Raw genomic sequence first — 18,269 nt, 5'->3', positions numbered from 1 at the left:
ACACAGAATCTGAAACAGGCTCCAGGCTCTGAGCTGTCAGCACAGAGCCCAATGAGGGGCTCAAACTCACGGACCGTGAGATCATGACCTGAGCCGAAGTCGGGCGTTTAACCGACTGAGCCACCCAGGTGCCCCATAGAGGCCACTATTTATAACTCTTCGACATAATCTCCTTCTTTTTGCTATGGCTTTTAGAATTTAATGGTATCCTACTGTAGTCGCCTAATATTCTGGCATAAACATGTTCCATCATCATTATGCTTCTATATACTATAAACTTCATGGGTGGAAGGTCAGGCTCGTGTATTCCATGGAGCAGATGAACCAGGGATGAGTCCCACCACCAGGGGATGAGGGCCTCAGTGACTTGGAGGGACACGCAAAAGGCCTCTTTGCAGGGGCAGGAAGCTGGGAGGGAGAAAGAATTCATCTGAGAGCCAGACCAGGATCCAGAAAGATCTGGGCTGCTAAGAATTGTGGGCTAAATGCAACAAGGTGAAATTTTCCGGCAAGGAGTGTGAAGTCTTGCTCTTAGATCTTTATATATATATATATATATATATATATATATATATATATATATATAAATGTTTATTTTCTTGAGAGAGACAGAGACAGAATGTGAGTGGGTTAGGGGCAGAGACAGAGGGAAACACAGAATCCAAAGCAGGCTCCAGGTTCTGAGCTGTCAGCACAGGGCCCGCCATGGGGCTCCAACTCGCAGATCGCGAGATCAATACCTGAGCCAAAGTCGGCCGCTCAACCGACTGAGCCACACAGGCGCCCTGTTGCTCTTAGATCTTTAAATGAAAAGACAAGAGGCCAGAGTGTGAGGCATGGCAAGGAAGTGGCTCAGTAGAGCCTGTGTATAAATTAGTGGCCTCTTAGTCAACACAACATTAAACGGAAGTCTGAAGGATGAAATGCAGAGAGACCATTGTGATCTGAGGATGCATTGGTGGAGCTATGGCACCCAGGATGAAGGAAATGACCCACTTGCTCTAATGATTGTGCCCCCAGCATACAGTACACAGTGTTAGAGAACACTTCCAAGAAAACATCAAACAGAGAGTATACAGAATAGTGGGCTCAGGAAGTGAAAAGAAAGAATGTTGGCGAACCAACAACAATGAGAGATGTAGTCTGGAAATCAAACTAGGGAAAGGGACATGAGAGCGTCCTCAATTACTCAAAGAGCTGCCCTGTGGCAGAGAACCTGGATGTGCGCGACAGTATTAGGACAAGTGGTAGGAAGCTACGGGAAGACAGATCCCATCAGTTTGATCTAATGAAGCACCTCTGTCAGTACTCAGCAGCTCCTTCCTTGAGGGGTCGAGGGGGAGGTGAACAAGGTAACTTCTCCAATCTTGAGACTCTTGAAGTCCTGTGAGTGACTTGGTAAAGGCAGGATTTTAGGTGCCATTTGGCAGCTGAAGGGAGGTGTTGTTAGATTGGAGGATCTTCTTACCAATGAAATCACATCCTTAAAGCCCACCCTGCCCCTCTGTGTTTTCCTGCACGCAGAGCCAGTTTGGGAAGCTAAGATACAGGAGTGCGAGCAAGAAAACCTGAGTTCCAGTCCCAGTCTGGCAACTAATTTGCTATGTGACCTTGGGACAATCACATCTCTTCTCTGGAATTCCATTCTATCTTATTAAATAGAGACTCAGCCAGGGATTTGCAAATTCTACTCTGTGGAACCTCAAAGGTCACCTGGGTTCCTCTCTGTTCCCCCCACCCCCCAAAAGTTGGAAAATGTCTTTCCAAGGTGATTTCTAAGATTGTGTCCAGCCCCAGCAACCCATAGATGGGTATTCTCTTCTCCAGGCCATCTTGGCACTGGCAATATCACTGCCTCCAAGATGTTTCCAAGCCTGAGTTACTATGCTCTTGGGATGACTCTACTCCCACCAGAGCCCTAAAGAAGCCACACTTAGCTCTTAACACACTTAGCTTCCGAATGATTCAAGTCTGTCTTCATTAATGATTAACCCCTTGGTTCTTGGCCTTCCCAAGGTACTGATTCCAACATTTCTTCCCTTTCCCAATCCAGGGTCCAGCCCCTCTTGCATTCCCTGAAGTCTTGAGCCTTTTCTCAATCTCCTCATTTATGTCACTGGTAAAAATATGACTCACTCCCCACCCCGCCCCCTACACCCCATATGATTTTGCTCTCGAGTTTATAAAACACTTCCACATCCATTCTTTTATTGGTCCCCTCAAAGGTCAGGGAGGAAGACAGGGTAGGGATTGCTTCACCCACTAGAAGGATATATAAACCAAGGCCCAAGACGTTAAGAGACTTTGCCACAGTCTTGGGCTTGTTCTAAGACCTCTGTCTTCTGGTTTCTCTCTCCCAAGCCTTTTCTCAGTGCTGATAGTTTTCTCCATCATCCTGAGTGGCTTTGATCACCTTGTTTTTAGGGTCCCTCCCACTGCCTGCTTTCCCTCCCACCACCTGCCAGGATTACACAGACCTGTGTCTCCTCTAGTAATGTGTGTTCCATGTCACCAAGCTCCACTTGCAGATGGAATCAGAAGCCCGACTAGCATGCGGCATGAGGACATCTGTGTTCACGCTGCCTGATACCTGCACGGTCAAGGAGCAACAATGCCACCTAGGGCACCGAGGCTGACAGAGCACTTGCCCATATGTTGGCTCTGTTACCAAACATAGTCATCAAAATGGGCTTCTGTGTTGTACTTTTCTTAGAGCCTTCTGCTTTTCTAGACTTCATCTTTTTTTCAACATGTCTCTAAAACGCACTTAACTTCAGCTTGTTCCTCAACCTATGTGTAATTCATCTCAAGTAGACCTACTGATAATAAAAATGAGCCCTACCACTCATTGAACCTGACTCTGCCAGGCTCTGCCCTATGCTAATGCTTTTCATGTGGTATCCCCTTTGATCAGGCCACCGCCTTGCCAGGTGGGGATGACTATCTCCATTTTCAGATGAGGAAGCTGAAGCTTAGAGAAGTCAGGTGACTGTGATCCCAGAGCTCAAGTCCTCAGCATCTCTCTCCTGGAGAGCCTCTTCCTCATGCAGATATGACCTGCTGCTGTGCCCCCTGCAGATACACTTTTGTCTACTTGTCATAGCAGAAGACTATTGGTTATGAAGGGCACATTGATGGCTTGTCTTATGAATGCCCTTAGTTAGGGCCTCTATCTGATAACAAATCAGAGACTGTTTTGTTGCCCCATTGTCTTTTGCAAGACTTCACCTTCCTGCTTATGTTCTTACAAGTTTGGAGATCACGGTATGATGGGTGGGGCTGGGGGTCTGACTGCACCTTGGCTTTGGTGGCATTTCCTACCTCAGTTTTGTCAGTGTTATTTCTCCTTGACTCTCCTCTGTCTTGGGATGGTGGGTTTCATATGCAGAGGCAAGTGACCCACCATCCCATTGACTGTGACTTTCTCTCTCTGAGAATTCTATTTCCTTCTTTCCTATCTTTGTAGACAAAGGCAACATAGTGTAATGGTTAGGATCAAGGGTTCTGGGGCTGGGCTTCCTGGTTTGGGGTGCTTGCTCTGTTCCTTGATAGCTGTGTGACCTCAAGCATGTTACTTTGCTACTTTGTGCCTCAATTACCTTATCTGCAAAATGAATATGATAATAACAGAACCTACCTGAGAGGGCTGAAAGATTAAATGATTATATAAGTACCTTGGTACATATATCAGTGTTTTCTATTAAAACAAATAAAAACCACACCAAACAAAGAAAGCACCTGCCTCTTCCCCCTCTAGTCCCAATCAGATGCCCCCATGTGTCCTGGGAGGAACTCGAGTGGCTACATCTACTTTTCTAGGCCAGTCCAGACCTTGTCCTGGACCTACCTGCTGAATTTCATCAAGAACCAGCCTCTTGACTGGTGATGGAGCCACACCGCAGGCACATGGGGTGGCCTCCCATACCCAGTGCATCCTCCATTTATTCTTGGGGTGAGACATAATCTAGAATTATAGGATCTCAGCTAATGTGATTTTGGAAATCCGTCTATACTATTTGGAGACTTAGTTTTCTCTTCTAAAAGTGGACAATAGCAGGGCACCTGGGTGGCTCAGTTGGTTAAGCATCCGACTTTGGCTCAGGTCATGATCTCACGACTGGTGAGTTTGAGCCCCATGTCGGGCTCTGTGCTAACAGCTCAGAGCCTGAAGCCTGCCTCGGACTCTATGTCTCCCTCTCTCTCTGCCCTTCCCCTGCTCACACTCTGTCTCTCTGTCTCTCAAAAATAAATAAACATTAGAATATGACTCAAAATTATACTATGTGTTGCTCGCAGGCCAAAGTGTTTAGAAGTGGATATCCCTTCTTCATACTCTCTTCTTCCCTTCCTGCCATCTGGATTCAGATGAAGACTAGTTCCTGAAAGAAGGCAGAGCTACCATGTGGATGGATCCTGGTTCCTAAAACACCCATGGAGAGGTCATCCATTCACATGCATTAGACTATTCCTTGAAGTTTGGAAGTTTTCTTGTTACAGCAACTAATTTTACCATAGCGAACATTCAAATTGCATTTAGTCTTTACAACAATCTTTTGAAATAGACATTATGATTTCTCCCACTTTATAGATGAGGAAACTGAGGCACAGAGGGGTTAATGAAATCACACAGTGAAAAAGGCCAGAGCAGAATGTGAACCCAGTCTCATTTCAGAAGCAGTGAGTTCTCTTTACCACTAAGGATGCGAAAGAGCTTTATATGCTAAAGCTTCCTAGAAATAATAATAATAAGGGTACTATTTATTGAACACTTATGTGCCAGGCACTATTTAAAAAGCTTTACATTCATTTAATCCTTGAAACCCTCTGGAGTTGGTTCTAGTGTTATTCCCATTCTGTAGATGAGGAAAACTAAGGCACAAGATGTTAAAGAACTTGCTTGGGGTCACAGTGCTGCTAAATGGTAGAGACGTGATTCAAACCTTAGCAGCCCAACTCACTCCTTCCCCCACCCTTTACTATCATCTCTGATGGAGGAAGGAGCAGATTCTAAGATTCTAAGAGGCCCAGGAAGTGGCAGGATTATATGCCCAAACCCCAGCCCAACCCCAGGACAGGTTCCAATTCCAGCACTCACCATGGATTCCAGACAAATAGAGTGAGACATAAATTACAGAAGTCTTGTGGCCAACTGTGTCCCTTACATTTATCTCAAATGACATGATAGAGTAGAAGGAGACCAAATGGACATGGATTCAAACCCAACCCTTGCCTACTTCCTATAGAATTGAGAAGGCTACTTACTCTCTCTGAGCCTCGGTGACCTCATCTGTAGAATGGAGATACTGATTATACCCACCTTGTTGGTTTGCTGCAAGGGCAGAGACTGTGCCTAAAGAATCTAGCACAGGGAGCTGTTTCATAAGTGTCATCCCCCCAGCATCAACCAGCTCAGAACAGAGACCTGCCCTGTGAGCTCAGTCTTCCACCAGTCTAATCCTCCAATGGTAGCCCAAGTCTCCTTCCATGAGTCAGGAGCTCCTTCCTTAATTTCCATGAGATTAGGGGAGGAAGAAGTAGTTAAAAGGAGGCTGGGAGGCCAGACCCTGAGCGTGAGAATCAGGTTCATTTTTTCTGAAAGAGGAGGACAAGTTGCTTAGCAACACAGCAGGAAGTTGTCAGGGAGGCTTCAGGCAGTGCTGTCCTTTTTTTATTTTGCAGTATGGAGAGATCTGAGGCAACACTAGATTGGGAAATGAATGGGACAAGTGGGAAACGGTCTGAGGTCAGATGGCAATCTCTGGGCCTCATCCTACTTTCCTATGATCACCTTTCCAATACTCCTACCCTTTTCCCTTTTGGCACACAGAGGCAGAAAGACAAGTTCTGGGTCCATCTTGCACACATCTGTGCAATGACCATATCAGCAACCATGTATCTAAAACTCGGGACCACCGTATATGTGTACTTCACTTTACAGTTTACAAAGCACACCCACAGACATAGTTTCACCTAATACTTACAACAGTTTCTTTAATTCCTATATGACAGACAGGGGAGAAAAGTCTCAAGGTCCCAGTGAGGAAATAGTAGGGCCCAGGTTTGCTGCAAATCTCAGCATATTTCCACTTCCTGTTGAAGCATGGATGTTTATACAAGCATCTACACACACATGTGTGCACACAATTCCATATGCTCACAGTCTGAAGGTGCTTCATGCCTAGTGTCCCCTGTGCACCTATCCCCATCCCTGTTCAAAAAGAAGGTGCAATATGGAGGCAGGGTTCAGCTGTTCTTCCTTGCTGACCCCAACCAGCCTGGGGCCAGGGGATCCCTGGAGTATGGAGTTTCAAGAGGTACCTGGCCTGCTGGCCCAAAGGCCTCAACTCAAGAATGTTGCTGGACTGGGCCTGGCTGGCACAAGTGTCTACATACCAGCAGCTGAAGCAAGTCCCCTGGCTGGCATTCCAGAGAGATGCACGTGGGTCCCACTGGACCCTTGCCTGCAGCAAGGAGTAAACACATGTCACCCAGGTTATAGATAGCTCATGGGAGGTCCAGGTCTCCAGAGCGCCCCACTGCCTCAGGGGCCAGCAGAGCTCATCAGAGCAGCTCCAGGCTCCTTTCTGGATTCTGTCTCGGTCCCTTATTCCATCTGTCAATATTTATTAATAGTGCTGACTACCTTAGCAATGGTTTTACCGCAACAACAGTAATATTGTCATTCCTGTTACAGCCATTTGATAGACACAAATTCAGATAGACATCTGAAGTCCTTGTTTCCATCTGATGGTTGAGAAAACTGAAGTTCAGAGAAGTTGAATGACTGACTTAGATCACTAGCTAGTTAATGGTAGGATAGGGACTCAAATCACTGACTTCTGGTATTTTTCTCTGTACATCGCCTCATTCTACCTTCAAATATCTGGGTGGGGGGGAGGAGGAGTTGCAAGGGAATATTCAGCCACTCCATCCTTTATCCCCAAATTGTGCATGCCCAGTACCCTGTAAGTCAACATGCCTCAGAAAAGGAAATTTGAATAATTATTTTGATAAAGGTTTTATCAACTTCCAAAAAATTATTTGAGAAGACTTACTGTATAGCAATATACACAAAACAGAATATTCAGTTTCAAAAGACAAATAAAAAAAAACAGTTGGTGAACTATGAGAAGCATTCCCATAAATCAAGGACAAGGTCAATATATCTGTTTTATCCCTTCTAACCTTGTGATCACTGCCATCAGTGAACATTCTATCATCACTTCTCAGCCTTTTGGCTAAGATCAAGTGTAGTGAACATTCTATTAAAGGTCCTAGTCAATGCAATAAGATAAGAAAAGATACATGCTATATGCAAATATTGGAAAGGAAGATATTAAAATGTCCTTGTTTGCAGACAGTACAGCTTCACACCTAGAAAATCCAACAGACCCAACTGGAACACAATTAGAATTAATGAAACTAGTGTATCCAGTCACATACAAAGATTAACATACAAAAACTTATGGTTATCCTATAACTCTATAAAAATAAGGAAAAGAATTGGGAATAACAGATTTACAATAGCAATAAAAATATGCTCCTAGATAAACCTAATGAAAACTATGGAAACCTCTAAATGAAGAAAATGACAAATCTTCACTAATGAACAAAAAAGAAGACCTGAATAAATGGAACACTTTTCCATAGCATGATGCTGGGTAGAATGACTCAATATCAGAAAATGTCAAATCTGTCCAAATTGGTCTATAAAAGTAATATAAGCTTGGTTCTAAAGTTCTTCTGGACTATGCTTAAGAGTAGCCTAGACAATGTTAGCCAAAAAACAATAAGCTTACTGCAAAGCTGCAGTTATTGAAGGTGTGATTTGGCATAAAAATAGTTAAGTAAACCAGTGGAACTGAGTAGAGCCTTGAAACAGACCCATGCATATGTGGAAATTTCATAAAAGATAAAGATCACGTTCACTGTAGGGAAAGGAAGACTGTTGAAAAGTTGGCACAACTTGTTATTCATTGGGAAAATATAGTTATATCTCTACTTCTCATTACACACAAAAATAAATTCCAAAACAGATTAAAGAATGAAATCTTTCTTTCAACAACGAATAGTTGTATACTTATTGGCAACCAAAGACAAACATGGAAACTATCACTATTTCACATTTCTTGAGACCCTACTAAATGCCAGGTACTGTGCTAGTTCTCATTGTTTAAAGCAAGAATGTGGGGGCACCTGGGTGGCTCAGTTGGTTAAGCAACCAACTCTTTTTTTTTTTTTAATGTTTATTCATTTTTGAGAGACAGAGTGTGAGCTGGTGAGCCGCAGAGAGAGAGGGAGACACAGAACCAGACGCAGGCTCCAGGCTCTGAGCTGTTAGCACAGAGCCTGATGCAGGGCTCAAATCCACAAACCATGAGATCATGATCTGAGCTGTAGTCGGAAGGATGCTAAACTAACTGAGCCACCCAGGCACTCCAAGCAACCAACTCTTGATCTCAGTTCAGGTCATGATCTCAGGGTCGTGAGTTCAAATCCCATGTTGGAATCTACGCTGGGTATGAAGCCTACTTAAAAAAAATAAGATAGGGGCGCCTGGGTGGTGCAGTCGGTTAAGCGTCCGACTTCAGCCAGGTCACGATCTCGCGGTCTGTGAGTTCGAGCCCCGCGTCAGGCTCTGGGCTGATGGCTCGGAGCCTGGAGCCTGTTTCTGATTCTGTGTCTCCCTCTCTCTCTGCCCCTCCCCCGTTCATGCTCTGTCTCTCTCTGTCCCAAAAATAAATAAAAAACGTTGAAAAAAATTTAAAAAAAAATAATAAGATAAACTGGGGTGCCTGGATGGCTCAGTTAAGCGTCCGATTTCGGATTAGGTTATGATCTCGCGGTCTGTGAGTTCGAGCCCCGTGTCAGGCTCTGTGCTGACAGAGCCTGGAACCCGTTTCAGATTCTGTGTCTCCCTCTCTCTCTGACCCTCCCCTGTCCATGCTCTGTCTCTCTGTCTCAAAAATAAATAAACGTTAAAAAATAAGATAAATTTTAAAAGAAAGGATATCAGTGAGTTAATGTGAAGCAAAAAATTTCCCCTATGTTTATTATTTGAATAAGGGATAATGGGCCTTCTATGGCAGTTATGCCAAAGATAGAGGAGTATTCTTTAAGTGGTCTTTTAAAAGATATTTATTTATTTTTGAGAGAGAGAGAGAGAGAGAGAGAGAGAGAAAGCAGGGGAGAGGGAGAGAGAGGGAGACAATCTGAAGCAGGCTGTCAGCACAAAGCCTGATGTGGGGCTTGAGTGAGATCATGACCTGAGCTGAAATCATGACTCAACTGAGTCACCCAGGAGCCCCTAAATGGTCTTCAATGGATCCTTGCAAGAATGTTTATGTGTATGTCCATGCTCTGTGTTCATGTATAAAACATGTGCTGCATGTGTACACACACATGTTTGCTGTGTTAGATAGGTATCTGACTTACTTGTCCAGCAAAGGACATTCTTAAATTCTTGGGATTTGGAAAGAGCTTGAGGAAAGGGGAGTGAAGAGACTTTGGAGATGAGTGAGAGAGGAGGGGGACTGGGCCAGCCAGACACTACTCAGCCTCAATTTTCCTTTCTTCCTTCTTTCCTTCTTTTCTTCCTTCCTTCCTTCCAGCCTTCCTTCCTTCCTTCCTTCCTTCCTTCCCTGTCTCTCTTTTTCTTTCATAATGATTTTCCTTCTTTTTAAGGTAATAATAATAATATTCATTGTAACAAACTAGAAACTCAGAAAAATACTAAGAAGAGAGTAAAACTGATCATTTAAAATTCCACTACTTAGGGAAAGCAATCACTAATATTTTAGTAAACATCTTAAAAGTCTCTGTTGCTGCACACACACACACACACAGAATTATTCAGTATATACCCGTTGACTGCCTACTGTGTGCCCAAGCACTATGCTAGGTGCAGGGAATCTAGCAATGAACAAGACAGACCTTTTATTGAGACGATACAAGATAAATAAGCAACACAAATTTATCAGGGGTGACAAACGCTGTGAAGAAAATAAATCAAGGGTATGTGAAGTAAGGTGACTGTGGGGCAGGCTGAGATGCATTAATCAGGAAGAGGTGGCCATTAAGCCAAGATTTGAATGACATTAAGAGGACAGCTATTTAAAGATTAGTCTCTCTCTCCCACACAAATAGGACTGGACCACATTATATTGTTTTTAACCAGATATTTTCACTTTATCATGGTCATTTTTCATGTCAATGAATATAGATTGATGTATCATTTTAATGGTCCATAATATCCCAATAAATACTGATTTAGTACAATATACTTAATCTCCTACTGTTACATCCAATTTATTATTATTATAAACAATATTAGGATAAGCATCCTTGTGTCAGGTCCTTTCCCACTTATTTCCTTAGGGCAAATTTCTGGAAATGTGAAGCTGGGTCAAAGAACACGCTGCCTTTTACATTTTTTTTTTAAGTAGGCTGTATGCGCAGCACAGAAGACCTGAGCTGGGATCAAGAGTTGACTTTTAACCAACCGAGCCACTCAGTCACCCCTGCCTTTCACATTTTGATCCCTAGGCACATAGCTCTCCAAAGAGACTGAACTAACGTGTATATATATATATATAAAACAATACAAGGAAGTGCATATCTCTTCATGTTTTTATCATGGTTGGCATTTTCCATTTTAAGAATCTCTGTCAGTATAAGACATGCAATCTCCCATTACTGTTTTAATCTGAATTTCATGGTCAACAGTGAAGTTTCTTTTAATGTATTTATTGATTATTTATATTTTTTGTGTAAATGACCTCTTTAAAGTTTTAACTAATTTTCTACTGAAAATATATTTTGCTACAAATATGTTCTCTCAGCTTTTCACTTGTCTTTCGATCTTATTTGTGGCTGTTCTTTTAATTTCTCTATTTCTCTAACATTCAAAATCGAAAATGGAGTCAGATGAATTAATCTTTTCCTTCAATGCCTATGCCTAAAAAGATGTTCTGTACCCAACTCATATGCAATAGTAAAAATACTAATAAATATTCTTCATTTGCTCAAGTTTTTAAAAATTATAATTGGACTATTGCCATATGTTAACTACTACTTTCTAATTATGCAAACAATATGCTAGTACATTTTTATTGTAAAAATTAAACTCCATAGATAAGGTGAATGTCTTTGGACAAAATCAATCCCACTTCTTCCAAGAAGTCATTTATTAAGAGTGATGTATATTTTTCTCAAGCTTCTATTATACACATACACATACACACACAAATTAAGGTTTAGTTTTGTTTTGCTTTTGCATAAATTATACTGTATACACTGTTATGCAATTTTTAATGATACTACATGGTTTGTACATCTTTCATCAGTACATACAGTCCACTCTATTCTTTTTAACTGAATACTGTAGTATTCAGTAATATGGCTGTATCAAAATTTGTTTAACCCCTAACTCACTGGTGAATATTTAGGTTGTTTCTAATTTATCTCTCTCCAAACAATAACACAATAAAAATATGTTTGTCATGTCTCTTTGTACACATATTCAAGTATTTCTCTAGGGTCAATACTAGAAATCAGAATTCCTAAATAAAAGTTATGTGCATTTAAATTTTTAGTAGGTACTTTTAAGCTGTCTCCTCTTCTAAGGATTTTATAGCTTTTTTCTTTACATTAAAAAAACCAATTTGGAATTTATTTGGGGATAAAGAATGAGGAAGGACTGGCCTTTTTTCTTAATATAGACGACTACCCAGTTGTACAAAACCATATGCTGACTAATCCATCTTTTCCCAATGGAGTTGAAATGATGCCTGTATCATATATTACATTCCCATGTATGCCAGGGTTTAGCTTTGGGTTATCTATTTTGTTCTGTTGTCTATTCCTATGTCAGTACCATATATTTTAACTACCTTAGCTCTTTAATACATTTAAATATCTGACAGGGCAAGCCCTCCATCATTACTCTTCTTTCTTATGCTTTCTTGATATTCTGTGTTTTTCTGGGATTACATGTAATTTTTTTTAAGGAGTTAAATGTAGAAAGATTATAATGGAATACCTCTTTCCCTATTTATATTGTTTATCATCACCTCCCTTTTAGGTAGTCATATATAAAAATGCTTCTTTTTAGGTAGTCATATATAAAAATGCACACAGAGAAACTTTATGATTTATGGACTTGAAGCTAAATATCAGTCACAGGAGACTATGACCAAGAGGCGTAAAGAAATGGAAGTGGAGTAATCTTAAGAGAGGGGGGTAAATGCTGTGGGCAATATATCCAAGTAGAAAGAGACCTTAGGAGAAGCTAATTACTAAAGAAATAGCGGGGAAAACTGAGGGGGGGGGGACTATGAAAGCCTAAGTTAGATTGGGAAAATGTTAATGCAGGAATTAAGAGGTTAAACTGAAGACACAAGGAAGAAGAAACAAAAAATAGGGGTGGAGGCTGCTGGAGTGAAAAGTTAGCTATCCAGCCAGCAAGTGCAACAGAAAGACTGCCTCTAAATGTCATCAATGTATTAAACTAAGGTCAACTAATGTATTGAATCCCGAGACTATCCCCTACAGTTTATCTATCTTGCACCCAATCTTTCATCATTGAACTAGAACAATTTTTCTACCCATTTACACACATAGTCTGGGGCTATAGGTGACCTTTCTGTAGGGTGTTTAGCAAGGTTCTGAGAAGGAAGGTAATGGTCTTAATAAAGGTCCTTAAATTGTTAACACCTGCTGTCTTGAGGCCACTTACAGCAAATGTTGTCTATCATGTATAAAGGGGTCAGGAGTGCCACTTAAAGTGGGACATGTGAAGATGGTCAGCCCTCCATACCTGGCTGTCAGCTGTCTTTCCTCATGGGGGTGTGGCTAGAAGGGCTGCTGTGGCAGCCTCTGTTGTAGAAATCTTCCAGAGATGCCCATCTGGGTGCCTGAGGCAGAGTCTCCATGGGTAGAGGCCACAGGATGTCCCCTTGGATATTGCCAGATGCTCCGGTTGCTGGGCATTCTGTCTGGCAGGCAAAGCAGTTACCATGACAACCAACACCCCCGCCCCCACGTCTGCAGGTTGGTTTTTTTGTTTTTTTGTTTTTTTTTTTTGCATTTCTCCTTTCCCATTAAGTACCAAGGTATTCCAGGGACAGGCAAGCATATCTCTCGGGACAGAATGTACTCTGCTCCAGGAAGAGGGGCAAGTAAGTGGGCAGTGGAGATGTGTACATGTCATGACTGAAGGAGCCTTCATCAGTGTAAATGCCTATGTATCTCCTTTCTGGGTTAAAATGTATGCTTTTGGTTGTATATCAAAGCAACAAATGGCCAGATCACTGTTTATCCACACATTTGCTTTCCTGCTCCCCTCCCTTCTCTGCTGCTCCTCCTGTGCTGGGAGAGTCATCCCGGTCCTTTGCCAAGGGAAGTGCTGAGTCATGGCTCCATCTGGGTTTTTGTCTCTTACCCTCCATCTCCATTCTTTCCTTAGTCCACCCCTCACACAGGCTGGGCTTTCTCTAGAATTCTGAGCCCTCTTCACCACTTCTCTCCTCAGCCTGGACTCACTGTCGTGAGGTTCGTTTCTGAGCAGAAAAAGAAGGCACTTGACACTGTTTCTGCACCTTCTCCCTTCTCACCTTGCCTTCTCAGAAGACTGAACCTTTCCCCCATGTGACCACTCCTCCCAGAGAAAACAGGAGTCTGACCAGGTTTGACCCAGGATGCTAATTCTTCCGTGTATTCATGCTGATCCTCCTCCAGTCGCTTACCCCCTAATCGGATTATGGCAGTGTCTCATGCCTCGGGGCATGGCAAGGAAAGTGAGATTTAATTTGACACCACGCACTGAGGCTTTTTTTTCTCATTCTAAGTCTCCAAGTGCCAGACCACAGGTTCCTGGACGGGTGTGTGTATGTGTGTGTGCGTGTGTGCAGTAAAGGGAGGATGCTGTTTCTATGGGTTCAGGAGCAGTACAGAGAGCAGAATGTTTGGGAGTCTCGGTAGACTATCGTCTCTCTTTCCCACCCACTTTATACTCTTCTAACGCAGAAGTTCCAACCAAGTAGTCTTGCTAACTAGTTCCAAATAAGGCAGACTAGGATGGTTTCCTCCGCTAGAGTGGGGAGAGTGGAAAGTGGCCCCGCCCGCTTAGTCTGGTTGCTATGGCGACAGCCGCGGGGTGACCCGAGTGCTCCTCCCTCCCTCCTCCCAAACCCGGAGAGATGACGGCACCGCGCTGACTGCGCCAAATTCCAGCCAATGGGCGGCTGCTCCCGCCTTCCCTTCCGCCTGCTCTCCCTTTTCTCCCCCCCGGGAATTCGATTCACAAATCTGGACTGGGGATTTCCGGCTCCAGGCCGGGTGCAAGGGCGCTGGGCCGAGGTCGAGGGAGAGTCGCGTTCTGTCCTCTTAGGAGGGTAAATGGAAGCCGGCATCCTAGGTTATCCTGCCAGACTCCTGCAACTCGCCACCAGAAGAGACCACAACCTACTCCCCAAATTATCCGGAAAATCTAGTTGAAGCTGAGCCTGTAACTCCTCCTGCCCCTACAAGCCCCCACCCTGCCCAAGCGCGCCGGTCAGCACCACGGACAGCGAACCCGGGCCTAGTCTTTTCAGGCCTCGCGGGGTTCTGACTCCAGCTGCTTGATGTCTGGGCGGCTACTAGGGTCAGAGACGCCAGCGCTCTACTGGAGCCAGGCCTCCTCGGGCCAATGAAACTGAATGGGGCGTTTAGCCACGTGGCTAAGAAGGCAATGGAACAGGAATCTCAGGCTAAAGAGCTTACTTCTGTTCTTTCAACCCCAAAGAATGGCTCCTGTCTCCCAGACTGCCTGTGTCCTACCTAGCCTCCCTGGAGATAAGGGGCCAGGTTTGAATCTTAAGCAGGGATGGACTTCCCAAGGCTGTCCTGGGTGGGCGTGTGACTGAAACGGCCTTGAAACAACCTAGCATGATGGAAGAAGGGTGTGGAGCTGAGTGTGACAGTCAGGCCCCACCTGAGAGTGGTGAGCACAGACTTAGGCCTGACTGGACTCTAGACAGTATATATAGTGGGGAGAGGTGGAGGAAGAGAAAAACAGCAATCATAACTAGCTAGTTCTGCTTCAGTGGACTACTTTGTAAAGGGAACCACTTTTGCTGTCCTCATCACGTAATCCCTAAATAGCCTGTGCATTAATGAAGAGCTAGATGAGACAAGATGGAGGTGGAGTGGGTGAGGGGATTCAGCTTTATCACCAGGCCTCAACCTTTGGCTACTTTACTCTCTGTAAAATGGAAGCCAATGCGGGGGGCGAGGGGACGGAAAGAGTAACAGTTCTCAGGTACCCACCTTCCCCACGAGGCCCGTGGGGGTCCTCCTGCCGTTCCTGTGACAGTTTCACTCCTGCTCCCGCTCCCTCCCTCCTGGGGCCCAAAGAAAGGCCGGCGCAAAACCATCTGCAGGCGCTTCCAGCGCTTTATAGTTCTCTCCGGGACAGACGGACAGACAGACAGTGCAGCCCGCGCCGTCGGCCCGCATCATTGGCACCTTGGACACGGCACCAGGCCCAACCCAGTCCCTGGTACCCTCCCGGGAGGATTCCGGTCCGGCCTCAAATCAGCACCTCAGACAGCTCCCAGCCCAACACCCATCCCTCCCCCCTCCCTCTGGAAACAACCAAATAAATTAAAAGGTGGGGGGAACAAAAACACCTAAGGATAAGGAAGAGGAGGTGCCCCTCCCCCAGTGTAAGAAGAGTTTCTGTCTCCTCCCATCCTTCCGCTGAGGCGCCGCCGCCGCCGGGGTGGCCTCCTAGGTTGATTTTGCTCCCAAACCTCAGCCTCTTGAAGCCGGCATCTCCCCCACCCCCCAACTCCCGGCATGCAACACGTTGGAAAAGGTAGGGAGAGGAGGTGGGGGTGGGGCGAAGGACCATCCAGGTGGTTGTCTGGGCTCCTAGGGCTGCAGTTTCTCGCCGCACCTCAGTCCGTTCAAATCAAGAATTAATAGTCCCTTTGGTCTGGGAAGAGGGATATGAGGGCTCAGTCGGGGGAAGAAATGCAAGCTGACATAGGTGGGGGTGGGGGGGAGCAGACAGGAGGGAAGATGGTGACACATGCCAGAAGGGAGGGAAAAAAGAGAACAAGAAGGGGAGCTGGGGACACAGGTGCAGAAAGAGAAACGGGAGCAATGAGAGATAGTCAGGTGGGGGGTAAGATGGAGACGGAAATACACACCCAAGGTACCGAAAATGGAGAGGCAGAGAGGGAGATGGGAAGGCAGACCGGAGGATGAAGGTAGAGGAAGAAGGCCGGGAAATGGTCAAGACCAAGGGACATGGACTTAGAGACGCACACAGAAAGGAAGGAGGAGACCCAGGTAGAATTGAAGACGTGGGGCACAGGCAGACAGAAAGGGTGAGGTTGGGGGTTCCCCTCCCACGCGCATCCCCCACCCTATGCCTAGCATATTCAGAGCCGCGGCCTCTGGCGTCCTGGCCTCCACCTTCCCCTGCGGGACAGGGGCGGCTCCTCCTCCGGCCGCGGCGCGGAGCGGCGATAACAGCGGCGGCGGCTTGATGGTCCCGGGGGCTCCGAGTGCGTGTCAGGGGCTGGGATGGGGGTGGGGGGCGGGCGCGGCCCTGGGAATCCCTTAGCGGTCCAGGTTCATAGTCCAGTGCTTGGCTCCGGTCGCGCAGCTGTCCCTGGCGGCGGAGGAGGAGGAGGGGGCCGCGGGCGCGCCCCCGCTGGGTGGACCCCCGGCGCCGGCGGCGGCCTCGCCCTCGTTCTTGAGGTCTTGAAAGACCTGCGTGAAGAAGTGGGGGTCGGCGTTGAGCCGCAGCATCTGGGGGCTGAGCCGCTGGATGAGGCGCAGGCAGCGTTGCCAGAAGCGCTCCTTGTCGGGCTCCACGAGGAAGGGCTTGAGCGGGTATGAGATCTCGTTGCCCATGTAGGAGTAGGCGAGGTAGAGGCAGGTGAGGAAGGCGGCCTGCAGCTCGGCGGCCGACGCCAGCTCATCCCCGCGCAACGACTCGCGGCACAGCAGGTACACGAACACCAGGTTGGCGGGCGTAATGAAGGCCTGGTCTTGCCAGCCCTGCAGCAGCAGCGAGCGGTCCACTCCGCGGAACCAGCCCACCAGCTCGCCCGGGCTCAGCTCCTTGAGGCGGTAGCAGCGTCGGCACACGAAATCGCCCAGGCAGCGCAGCAGCTCGCCGGTGGACGCCTGCACGATGACCCGCCGCGGCGAGCCGCCAGGCACCGGCGGCGCCGCCTGCGGGGCTGGGGGTGGCGGCGGTGGAGGCTTGCCCCCACCGGAACCCGGCGGCGGGGCGGCCCCGCTGCCCCCCGACGGCGGCTCGCAGGTGGCAGCGGCCGCGGGCACGGTGGGCACCGGCACCGCCAGTGGCTTGGTGGCGCCGCCGCCGTCGGGGGGATCCCGACCCTTGCGGAGAAGGTTCTCGCGGTTGCGTTGCTGGACCAGGGGGTCAGGGCCAGTGGATGCCGGCTTGGGCGTCACCTTCTTGCTGCCTTTCTTCTTCTTGGCAGATGCGGCCACCAGGCGCTTCCAGGTCAGCGCCGAGATGAGCACTGACGGCCGCTTGAGCCGGCTCTCGCCTTTGCCGCCCTTGCCTGCTGGCGGCGCCCCGTAGCCCCCCAGCGCCTCGTCCCCCGCGGGCGGCGCTTTCTTCTTCTCTTCGGGCAGCCCGCCGGGCCTCCGGCCCTTGGCCGAAGAGGCGGGGGATAGAGACAGCACCGTGCCCATCCTGCAGAGCGGGGCCGGCGCCCGGGCCCCGGCGGGAACCGCGGGCGGCGCCGCTGTCGCCGCCGCCGCTACTGCAGCCCCCGGAGACCCGGCGGTTGGGGGCCTAGCCCCGGCCCGGGCGCGGGAACGGGCAGGGGAAGGTGGTTGCTTGGCTGCTCCGCGGCGGTTGCTCGGGGTCTGAGCTGCGCCAGCTGCAGCGTCAGCCCCACCCCTTGGGCCCGGTCTTTAGCAGCGCCGCGCCCCGCGTCACGCAGCCAATCCTCGCCCGAATTGCCCTTGTGACCGGCAGCTCCTCTGACCAATAGAACTCGCATGCCTATCTCAAGTCCCGCCCCACCCCCTACCCTCTGTCTCTGGTCCTTTCCCTTCACCAGAAAGGGGAACGGAGGAGAAGGTGGCCCTGGTTCCAAGGGCCTCCTCAGGGTCAGAGCTGGGGAGAGGGGACTGGCTGCTCTCCCCCGCCCCAAGTCCTAAGGCCCTGGGTCAGCTTGTTTTAATGCAATGGATCGTGGTAGCAGAGAAGCAGTGGGAAGAGACTCTCCACG

The 18,269-nt window shown here is 47.3% G+C and overlaps 1 protein-coding gene across 1 annotated transcript; it reads right to left on the bottom strand.

The window, feature by feature from the left end:
* Positions 1 to 15,417: 15,417 nt before the first annotated feature.
* On the bottom strand, positions 15,418 to 17,923 carry CDK5R2 (cyclin dependent kinase 5 regulatory subunit 2). The gene has a single exon (XM_011285580.4). It carries the CDS (start codon positions 17,722 to 17,724, stop codon positions 16,612 to 16,614), a length of 1,113 nt encoding a protein of 370 aa, XP_011283882.3. The 5' UTR covers positions 17,725 to 17,923; the 3' UTR covers positions 15,418 to 16,611.
* Between the last annotated feature and the right edge of the window lie 346 nt (positions 17,924 to 18,269).

Source organism: Felis catus, chromosome C1 (assembly GCF_018350175.1).
Source record: "Felis catus isolate Fca126 chromosome C1, F.catus_Fca126_mat1.0, whole genome shotgun sequence".
NCBI classification, from domain to species: Eukaryota; Metazoa; Chordata; class Mammalia; order Carnivora; family Felidae; genus Felis; species Felis catus.
The sequence above is the reverse complement of the archived record's forward strand: the minus strand, read 5'-3'. Positions and strand labels throughout refer to the sequence as shown.

Coding starts and splice junctions, on each gene's coding strand:
- CDK5R2 (XM_011285580.4), bottom strand. CDS start 17,724: ATGGGCACGGTGCTGTCTCTATCCCCCGCCTCTTCGGCCAAGGGCCGG.